This window comes from Juglans regia, chromosome 6, assembly GCF_001411555.2.
Source record: "Juglans regia cultivar Chandler chromosome 6, Walnut 2.0, whole genome shotgun sequence".
Lineage (NCBI taxonomy): Eukaryota > Viridiplantae > Streptophyta > Magnoliopsida > Fagales > Juglandaceae > Juglans > Juglans regia.
This window is the reverse complement of record NC_049906.1, coordinates 35,642,973-35,654,335: the sequence shown is the minus strand read 5'-3', so window position 1 is coordinate 35,654,335 and position 11,363 is coordinate 35,642,973. Positions and strand designations below refer to the sequence as shown.

The 11,363-nt window shown below is 37.6% G+C and overlaps 2 protein-coding genes across 2 annotated transcripts; both read left to right on the top strand.

Annotated features, from left to right (window-relative positions):
- Positions 1-900: 900 nt before the first annotated feature.
- LOC108996805 (heat shock 70 kDa protein-like) lies at positions 901-3,390 on the top strand. The gene has a single exon (XM_018972821.2). The coding sequence runs from the start codon at positions 1,133-1,135 to the stop codon at positions 3,089-3,091; it is 1,959 nt and encodes a 652-aa protein (XP_018828366.2). The 5' UTR covers positions 901-1,132; the 3' UTR covers positions 3,092-3,390.
- A 1,314-nt stretch (positions 3,391-4,704) lies between these two features.
- On the top strand, positions 4,705-10,552 carry LOC108996806 (translation initiation factor IF3-4, chloroplastic-like). The gene is made up of 9 exons (XM_018972822.2): positions 4,705-5,027; positions 5,114-5,153; positions 5,340-5,399; positions 6,782-6,834; positions 7,468-7,523; positions 7,621-7,654; positions 9,280-9,352; positions 9,444-9,536; positions 9,830-10,552. Exons 1-9 carry the CDS (start codon positions 4,756-4,758, stop codon positions 9,971-9,973), a joined length of 825 nt encoding a protein of 274 aa, XP_018828367.1. The 5' UTR covers positions 4,705-4,755; the 3' UTR covers positions 9,974-10,552.
- Positions 10,553-11,363: the final 811 nt, after the last annotated feature.

Below are 11,363 nucleotides of genomic sequence, written 5' to 3'. Positions count from 1 at the left end.
TAATAATTTAGTATAACTATATTAGTATAACTATAGTCTATATTAGACTATTAATATTAGTTATATATTAGTATTAGTTATAATGATTTAGTATAACTATAGTAATATAACTATAACTATAACTATAGTCTATATTAGGCTATTAATATTAGTTCTATATTAGTATTGTTATAGTAATTTAGTATAATTATATTAGTATAACTATAACTATAGTCTATATCAAGTATAACTACTAATGTCTTATGTACTTATCAAAATTTAGTAATAATATTTGAGTGATTTTCTTTCTTTTTATATATTATATATAAAACTTATATATATAAAATATTTAAATAGTGGTGTATCTTGAGAACAAAATTGCCAATTCTCTTTTGTAAAATTCAATTTGAGTGCGAGACAATATTTATCTAAGAGACAGATTAACAATTGCCTTACAGTATACTATTTGCAATCTCTATTTGCTATTATTATTTTCTAACAATAAATAGCTGATATAAATTTTTTTTTAATTTTTCTTAAATGTAATTAACATTTTTCTTATTTTCTTGACAGGTGGCTAAAATTTTTCACCCTTAAAAATGACATTCGAAGAACGATCAAAACAATTATTATTTTTGAAGAAAACAATTATTATTATTTTTTTAGAAGTGAAAAATCGGTACTTTTGTGTTGTATGCCACCGGATAGCCACGTGTACAAGAATCTGTAAGCAAGCTGCCACCTCTTCACCCACCATCACTCTACTCACGTCGAAAAAAGCTACCGCCTGACCGACTCAAAATGTGAAGGCCACATTTCCGAAGTACCCTCCGTAGTTCCCCGTAATTCAGTCCTACAAAACAATGGTACTTTAGTAAATTATATCAACTTCAGCCCTAATTGTTTTTCGAGCTAACCTTCGTCCCCGCGCTCAGAGTCTCCAGAACTCTCCAGTCCACACTCTGATTCTACACTCAAATTTTTCCGAACTTCCTCAGACATCTTTCTATATAGAAGATACTATAAATTCGCGGTTTCTATTCTAGACTCACCTCCAGATTCTTGTACTCAAAGCAACTCAAAAACAGCTTTCGAAGCTCTGAAACATAGACCGACTTTTTTTTCTTTGTTGTGTGAATTGAGAGTTTTTAGTATGGCGGCCAATCCTGAAAAAGGTATAGGCATCGACCTGGGCACAACCTACAGCTGCGTAGGAGCTTGGATTAACGACCGCGTCGAGATCATCCCCAACGACCAAGGCAACCGTACTACCCCGTCGTACGTAGCGTTCACCGACACCGAGAGACTGGTCGGCGATGCAGCGAAGAACCAGGTGGCCATGAACCCGGAGAACACAGTTTACGACGCCAAGCGTCTCATCGGTCGGCGATATTCCGACCATTCTGTCCAGAACGACATGAAGCTCTGGCCCTTCAAGTTGATCCCTGGTCCCGGCGACAAGCCTCTGATCGTGGTCAGGTACAAGGGTGAAGAGAAAAAGTTTACCCCAGAGGAAATATCCTCCATGATACTGGCGAAGATGAGGGAGATAGCAGAGGCTTTTCTGGGTCAGCCTATAAAGAACGCAGTGATCACGGTCCCGGCTTATTTCAACGATTCGCAGAGGCAGGCCACGAAGGACGCTGGGGTCATTGCGGGGGTCAATGTTATGAGGATTATCAACGAGCCAACTGCGGCTGCTATCGCTTACGGGCTGGACAAGAAGGGCACGAGGAAAGGTGAGCAGAACGTGCTCATTTTCGACCTTGGTGGCAGCACTTTCGATGTATCTATGTTGTCGATCGAGGAGGGTATTTTCGAGGTTAAGGCCACGGCGGGTGATACTCATCTTGGGGGTGAAGATTTCGACAACAGGCTGGTGAATCACTGCGTGTCCGAGTTTCGGAGGAAGCACAAGAAGGAAATCAGTGGCAATGCGAGAGCGTTGAGACGGCTGAAGAATGCGTGCGAGAGAGCCAAGAGGGCGCTGTCTTCGACGACGCAGACTACCATAGAGATCGATTCTCTGTACAAAGGGATTGATTTCTACACGACGATCACGAGGGCGAGGTTCGAGGAATTGAACATGGATTTGTTCCTGAAATGTATTGAGACGGTGGAGAAATGCCTGCGAGATGCGAAGATCGACAAAGGCCAAGTTCATGACGTGGTTCTTGTAGGCGGGTCCACGAGGATTCCCAAAATTCAGAACAAGTTGCAGGACTTTTTCAATGGGAAGGAGCTTTGTAAGAGTATTAACCCCGATGAAGCTGTGGCTTACGGTGCTGCGGTTCAGGCAGCGATTCTGACCGGCGAAGGGAGCGAGAAGGTGCAGGACTTGTTGCTGCTCGATGTCACGCCGCTTAGTCTTGGGCTCGAAACTGCTGGTGGTGTTATGACAACTCTGATTCCGAGGAACACGACGATTCCGACGAAGAAAGAACAGATTTTCTCTACGTATTCGGATAATCAGCCTGGGGTTTTGATCCAAGTCTATGAAGGAGAGCGAGCTCGGACCAAGGACAACAATCTTCTCGGCAAATTCGAGCTCTCGGGCATCCCTCCCGCACCCAGAGGGGTTCCTCAGATCAATGTCACCTTCGACATAGACGCGAATGGAATTTTGAATGTCGCGGCAGAGGACAAGACAGCTGGTGTGAAGAACAAGATCACCATCACAAACGAGAAGGGAAGGCTAAGCAAAGACGAGATTGATAAGCTGGTGCGAGATGCAGAGAAGTACAAGGCAGAGGATGAGGAGGTGAAGAAGAAGGTGGACGCAAAGAACGCACTGGAGAACTACGCGTATAACATGAGGAACACGCTGCGGGACGAGAAGATAGCGAGCAAGTTGGACCCGGCAGACAAGGAAAAGATCGAGAAGGCGGTGAACGAGGCATTAGAGTGGCTGGAGAAGAACCAGTTGGCGGAGGTGGACGAGCTCGAGGACAAGCTGAAGGAGCTGGAGGGGATATGCGGTCCTGTCATTGCTAAGATGTATCAGGAGGGTGGTGGTGGTACTGGACATATGCCACCCGGTGGCGGCGGCGGCAGCGGCAGCTCAACTGGTTCAGGTTCAGGACCAGGGCCGAAGATTGAAGAGGTTGATTGAGGTTAAAGACTGAGGTTTATTTACGTATGCAAGTGGCTGCATCTGCATGGGGTTAGCTATTTGTGAGTTAAGTGGGTGGGCATATGGAGTCGGTCGAGTCTATCTATGTCTAGTTATATGTAAATTAAGGTTGTAATGTTGGGTTTTCTAGTTTTATTAGCCTCTATAAATAAAGCTACCTTTTCAGTTATGGTACCAAACTGACCGTTCAAACTTCTACTTTGTATTCCAGTTTGGCACATTTAGCACGTGTGTTTATCTTATCCTTGCCAATACTAAATAACTATGCCTGTTCTGGATATGTTTGCTCTATGTTTTGATGTCTTTCTTAGTCATGACCAAAGTTAGGATTTTTATTTGCTGTATGTCGTACCAGTGACAGGCGTGATTACGTCGTTTCATCTGGGCCGGGTTGATATAAAATTGGTAAGGAAAATAACATTTCGTCAATCGAGTTTATTTTCTCAATTTGACTGCTCATCTATTTTATTTATTTAATAATTAAGAAAGTGAATAAACCAACAACGTGACTAAAATAATTTATCCGAATCAATGTCAAATGTTATTTTTTTCTAGAATTTCTATACATAGAACAGTAATGCTTTATAGTTTATTCTAGGACTTCATATAGCTATAATCTTGAGTTTATCTTTATTTCCTATTGAAAATGCTATTTTTGAGGTTTGGCTTGACTTTTGCTTGATCCTAGCTCCATCCTAGTTTAAGCAACCTTAGCTCGACATTTTGTTTGAGCGAACTCTTTGTCAGCTTGAGCAAGCGCCTGTCATAAAACGTCTGCTTGACACCATTCGACAATTCGCTCGAGTGAATATTCTGAAATTTGGATTCTCGCGCTGTGGACTATAGATACACGCTTTTCTAATGTATTTTTTAACTCATTAGCAACCAAACATTGTAGAGAAATGATCATTTTGTAAAGAATCCCGAGAGTTCTATTGAGTATATTGAGACTTTAAAATTGAGAATTTTGTAATTAATCTCTTGTATTCCACCTTTGTTGATAATAAATTCATTGAGACTGATTCCGACAGTGGACATAGGCTTACATTAAGCCAAATCACTTAAATATTGACATTTTTTGTGTGATTGTCGTTATTTCTTTTGTCTACTTTTACTGTTGTACTTGAATTTAACATTTAATAACCTGTTTATCCCAACATATAAATTGTCATTAAAATTTATAAAATTTAAATGAATAAGAACTTCACTCATTATTGAGTGAGAATGACAAATTGATTTCATGAAGGTCAATCGTAACCAAATTCAATAGAGAAATACTTTTTATTCCGAAAATGTATTCCGAATTTGTATCTCGAATGACTTTTTTTTTTTTTTTATACTCAGTGATTAAAGAAGTATTTTTTAATAATATTGTGAATTTTTTTTTTAAAAAAATGTTTATGATGATTAAAAAAATATATGAAAAAAAATAAAAAAATAAAAAATAAAATAGCTGTTTATTCGGAATGCATAGCAGTGCTCAACTCAATAACTAACCCGGCTCGGCCCAAGACACAGCCCAGCCATGGCCCACCACGCATATTCAGAAAAAATGTGGATAAGAATAAAGAAGTTCGGTAAATATCATGCGCCAACGGCCAAACCCACAGCAAAGGCACACTCTTTTCTTCTTTCCCGAAGCCATGGCTGGGATCACCAGCAGCTTTGCCTGCAAGCCCCTCATAACGCGGGCCACCAAAACGAAGCCGTCGCTTCTCGAGTCCAACCTCTTCGGAGTCCGCCTCTACAATTCGGATACCATCAGGTCTAGCTCCATCTCTCTCTCCTCAAGTCTTGGGGGATCCATCACCGCCCGGTACGGCGGTGGGTCACGCTCCTCGGGCTCTGGAAATTCGAGGCAGTACCGGAAGAGCGACTCGGATGATGAAAAAGCCCTCGACATCTCCACCATTAGGTGGTTATTTATGGCTGTGTATATGTGTGCGTATTTGAAGTTGGATTCGATGGAGATTGAAACTAAGCTTCTTGGTTTTGAAACAGGTCCGCTACTGTCAGGCTAATTGATGACAAGCAGAATATGGTGAGTGGCATTGGTTTTATTTTGTTAAGGTTCGCTTGGCAGCTGAAACAACACAGGAAGAGGAGAAAATTGCGAGAAGTCTGATCTTTTGTAGCGCTCTTAGTGAAGCGACAGTGTGCTTGGTCGAGCTGTTCTTAATTTCTGAGCTTTTTTATAGTTGGGAGATTGATGTCTTTATATTTGTAGGTGGGGTTGGTGTCCAAAAGTGAGGCTATTCAAATGGCTGAGGATGCGGAGCTTGATCTGGTATTTCCGAATTTAAGTGTGCTTTATTTCTTTTCTTTCCGAATTTAAATGTAGTGGCTGAAAAGTGTGCAAAACAGGGAGTACACGTTTTTTTTTTTTTGCTTGCTAAAATATGTGGTAATAAACTTGTTAATTCATTATATTGTCAATTCACATATGGAATCCAGTTCTTTGGTTGGCTAGACTCACGGCCAGGAGTTTCTATGTGCTTGTGTTGTGTGTATGCCTACGGTAGGTGTTAAGAATCATTTAGAATAGTTTGCATCCCAGATGGGTCATTAGCCAAGAACTGCTTTTGTTCAGTTTTTATATTTTCTTTCAAATGAACTACTGGTTCTTTGTTAGTTTCTGGCATCTTGGTCATTTGAGTAATTGGGTTGCTATTGTTTGTTTTATTAGCTGCCCGTTTTCTTACTGCACTGTTAGTTGATATTAGCCAATGAGCTATAGCTCAAATAACTCTTCCTCCTCTTATAGTGTGAAATCGCCACTTATTCCAAAAGTTTAAGCTAATGGGAAGAGGTAGATTTTATTATTTATTTTATATCTTAACACTCCCCCTCATGTGTGGGTCAGACTCCTCCTCAATGGATGACCCAACACGTGAAATATTTAATTAAATGGGATAGAGTGTAGAGTCAGGGTTCGAACTCAGGACCTCTGCTCTAATACCATATGAATTCACCATTTGTCCCAAAAGCTTAAGCTAATGGGAAGAGGTAGATTTTATTATTTATTTTATATCTTAACGTAAGGAATAGGGTGGAAGAAAAGGTCGTGAGACCTGCTGGGTTTATGAGTAGCTTTTCAATAAGGGGAAAAAAAGTAAGAAAAAAGGTTGTTTTTAAAGTCATGTGATGATAATGATATATTTCAGATGAGTTGCTGCTAGTTTGAAGAACTACCGATTCATCCGTGAATTGGCTAACCCGTGAATCAGATGGAATTTTACTTAAATAATGGATTCTCTTCTGGTTTTTTCGACATATGCATCAGTTGATTGGGTCATGCTAGGTCTCCAGTATTAAGTTCTGCTTCATTTGTCTTTCACTATAAATAGACGGGAATTTTAATAACTTCCTAGAATGGAAGCTGTTAAGCTGGTATAGGAGCTATCAATAGGTTATTATAGTTTAATAATTGTTATTGAGAAGCTAATGTCATCCGCAAAGAACTGATTCTATCCCGCAACCTATGCTTCTTTGCATCCAATACACTGAATGTGACACACAACAGGGGAGGCAATGTGGTCTCAAGTATATTCAATGTGTTGCTTTACATACAAGAGAATGAAGGTTTTCCTTTTGAGCTGCTTCTAGAGTGATGCATGATTATATCCACTCATTTATGCCGAAACTTATTTCTACTCATGTTTTTTGCAGGTTATATTATCCCCGGATGCAGACCCCCCAGTTGTGAAAATGATGGATTATAAGTACGATGTACTGTACTATATTTTTTTTTACGTATTGTTATTACATACAATATATATATATATATATTTAATGTCAATTTTGTTTTATTCTATCTTTTAATTTTTAAGAAAGAGTGGATTCTTCTTTCATGCATCTGCTACAATTTTTTTTTCAAGTTATAATTGCATGTTGACTTTCTGAAATGAAAATAAGTTGATGCAATTCATGCGTGTTTATATCAAGTGTGTTTAGAAATACATTGACCAATATATCAAGTGTCAAGCAGTAAATGGGATTTTGGATCTTAAATTCTTTGTTTTTTATTTCAAAATGCTAATACTTCAAAAAATGAAGGCTTTATATACCAATATATCAAGTGTCGAGCAGTAGATGGGATTTTGAATCTTAAATTCTTTGTTTGTGATTTCAAAATGTTAATACTTCAAAAAATGAAGGCTTTATATGTTTCGTTAGGTTGTAGTATTGTCTCTTTTTATAGCATAATTAATGTTTTTTTGCCTCTTTCCCTTCTAATTTTTCTTTTCCTTTTTTCTATATTATCTCATTTCGATTTTTTTTTTCTTTTGTTGAATGCTAACCTCAAGAGGGTTTTTGAAAAAGTCTCTTGATGCTTATATTTTCTTTTCTTTCAGTAAATATAAATATGAACAGCAAAAGAAGAAAAGAGAACAGCAGAAGAAAAGTGCTGGTGAATGTCTTCCCTAATTAGAGTTTGCTGATTTTCTCTGATTTACGTTTCTCAGATTTCAGAAAAGTTATTGACAAAGTGTGCTCTTAAATGTTAGCCAATCGCATGGATTTGAAGGAGCTCAAAATGGGGTATATTATATTTCTCTTTGATTTCATTTTTGGTCGTTGCTATCTTTGGTCTGAATTTCACTTTTGTAATCAATTTGAATATGCAGTTTCATTTTGAAATTATAAAAGTGCATTTTCACCAAGGTTGTCTGGCCATCTAATTTTAATCAGAAAACTGAAATGTCATGGTTGGAATTATGTCATGCAAAAAGATCTGTTGCTATGAAGGAAAGATTCCATGAAGGTGGGTGAATGCCGCACCGTCTTTGTTTGGGATTTTAGGTAGATTGAAATACCTTAAAGGTATAAATGTCTATTAGCCATTCTGTCGCTCACAGACACACACACACACACAACCTCATATCCATATAGGAAAATGTAATCTGATATAGCATCCTTTTTATAAGTAAAATAGCATCCTAGAAAGACTTCATCGCCGTGTCATAGTTGTTTGGTCTGGCTGGCATCAGTTGGATTAGGGAAGTTCAAGTACTGACTTACTTGGTTAAATTGCTGAATAGTGAACCTAGTGGACAGCACATTGTAATATAAAAATGTGACTATAATTTTAAGTATTTGAAATGGTAAGTAAAATGTTAAAAATGGCCATAGTAGTGGCAGGGTAGCCTTCTCACAGTATGGGTTGGGGTTGGTTGTTTGTCTGTAAAAATAATTCTATTTTTTAAGTGCTTTAGCTAATTACTTGATTAACTGAAGGTCAATATTCCACTATAAATTTGACCTTGGGATAATTTTGGTTCCTTGCCTCGGGTTAAAGGGTTGGACTTCCAATGTGCAGGCTATTTCACTATCTAACAAATCCTCTACTTATCCCCCTCAGGAAAAAATTGCTTATATTTAGTTTCTTTATTCTAATTACTCTCCCTCTCCCTGTCTCTCTTTTGCCTGCCTCAGATTCTGTTTAGGATCCGAAAAGCTAATGCCTGATTGGTAACGAACAAATCCAGTAGTGTGAACCTTCTGTCAAGTTTCAACATCTAGTCATCAGATTAGGGGACCTGGCTACATGCACTTGTTCGTGCTTTAGGAGAAGAGAAGTGGCCTTCTTATAGAGAATTTGGTAGCTTTTCACATTCATGAATTACCTATATAAAAGCTGAAGCAATGTCTTCACAAAAGAATGAGCCACGTTATCAACCATTTTCATAAATTTAATTATTTATTCATTCTTTTGTATTAGAAACCTTTCGGTTTCCCAACTTATCCCTTCTTGCTGGAAAAAACTTTTCCTCTCCTGTGATATACACTGTTCAGTTTCTCAACCTTTCCTCTACTTTTCAGATAATTGAAAAAAAAAACCCTTCAGCTTCCACCTCAGGTTCTTGACTAAATAGTACTAGCAGTTTAGTTATTCCGGCCCATGCATTGCATGGGACAACTAGTGTATCTAATAATGGGCAATCATCACAAGGGAAAGCCCTTTTGTAGTCTCCCAACTCATCTCATTTTTAGGTGTTACCTGGACAAGTGTGACTTGTTTCCTTGGTCTGGGCACACGTGGAGGTAACTGGATGTTAATAGGCCACAAGGCATGTGATAATTTCTCGACATAGGAAGCTGGATCATCCAAATATTTTATATCTGGCGGTGTCACTCTGTAATTTATTAATTGATTTTCAATGCAGTTACAACATTGATCAACATGACTATTCCGTGCGTTTGAAAGCTGCAAGGAAGTTTTTGAATGATGGCGACAAGGTTGCTGAGATTTTCTTATGATGTCAGTATGTAGCTACTTATATCAAAATTGTCTCTATGATTTAAACATTTGAGATATTACATCATGCAGGTTAAGATTATGGTGAACTTGAAAGGTCGTGAAAATGAATTCAGGAATATAGCCATCGAGCTTATTAGAAGATTTCAGAATGATGTTGGAGAGGTACTCATAACATAAGTGTTCTTTCCCTTTCTGTGCATGTTCTCTTTAGGTGTATCTACTGTCACGAACAGGTATATAATATACACTTGGTCAAAAAATTGACTAATATGTTTTGAGTGGAACAATCACCAATGGGTGTGGTTTTCACTAAACATTAGGATAAATGTTTTTGCATTTTATTATCTCTCTACATTTTCACATTCTGTCTGTATTTAGTATTGGTTATGGTGATTTTGAATTATAGTAACTCCGTTAATTATCTTTCTTCTACCCCCTGTTGGGTTGACATGCAGCTTGCAACCGAGGAGGTCAAAAACTTTCGTGACCGGAACATTTACATACTTTTGGTTCCAAATAAGGCTGTTTTACAAAAAGCTCAAGAACCACCAAAGAAACGAGATAAGCCAGCTGCAAATGAAGTATCAGCTAATGTCTGAGTGGGCTCGAAAGTTTCATTTGTCCGTGGGGTTTTGAGAGAGAACAGTTACTGGGTGATCTTCATATATATTCTTCAGCTTGATTGAGGATCCAGAGGTCTTGTATAGCATCAGTGTAACATATGTGCGAGAATATTTTAACTGAGTTTTTAATTATATAATCTACCTTCTCAGTTCCAATACAAGTAGAGTTCTGGAAGCTGACTAGTTTGGACCATTCTTTAAAGGCTGAGTTATTAGGCGTATGTCTATTCCATCACATTGTCGATTCAAGCAAGCCTTTTGTGATGGGTCCAAAGGAGATCAAGTACACAAGTGGTTGTGTCCAACTACTGGATAGGAACTGTGGAGAAAATGATTCATAGATCAAGTAAGAACGTAAAGGCAGAGTTTGGACACCAGTAGGATGTGAAATTCACATTTCCTTTTGTGGCATTTAACAATATCAATCTCTATTTTTTTATGGTGGTATCAAATGGGCAGAGATTGCTTATATCCTAAAATTGATACCACTGACAGAAGAAACTACTCTTTGAATACATATTGTTTAATATTATTCTGTGTTACTGGGTTTGAATCTTTGTCTATGGTACTTTCATACTTTGTATTGTAGTGTTCTGCTCTTGCATTCTATGCAGTCTTATCCTCGTTGATCCTTCTTTAGAGTCTAATGGGAATTCATGTCAATGATTTACAGCAACGACTACCCTATTCTCAGTTTTGGTGTAGCTTTCCTGTTTTGATTGGACTGATTAAGCTTGCTTACCATATATATATATATATATATATATATATATATATATATATTCCCAAAGACATTTTTCAGGGGGATAAAACTCCGTTGGAATTGCTACATTCCTTTGAAAATGCTAGGCCAACTCTCTTCTTAAAAACCAATTTTGCACGTGCATATTCTAAGCTTTCTGGTTTTATGCATTGAATTTTGTTTTTTTTACAAGCAATCAATCTGTAAGCATGCTACTTACTATATAGATTCATTACAGTTATAAAGAGGTCAAAAGACCAATACTTTTTCATGCTAGTTTGTTAAAGATCCAACTATTTTTTCAAAAGTCCTAAGACTGTTGGATATTAATTTAGTTTAATCTTTAACTCAGGTTACATATAGTCATTTTTACGTACTTCTTGCACATTCTATTGATGTGATAGACGGTATTAATTTTTTTTTAATATGCAGTCAATTACATCAGTAGAGTGCTCAAAGAGTACGTAAAAATAACTATACATAAAATTTTTGTTATAAACATAATTGATATGGCAGGCTTACACATCAGCATTATATTTGCTGTGACAATAAATATGTACAAGTAGGAGCAGCAACTAGATGGAGAGACTTTAACCTATATCCACCTAACGATTTGGCCTGGCT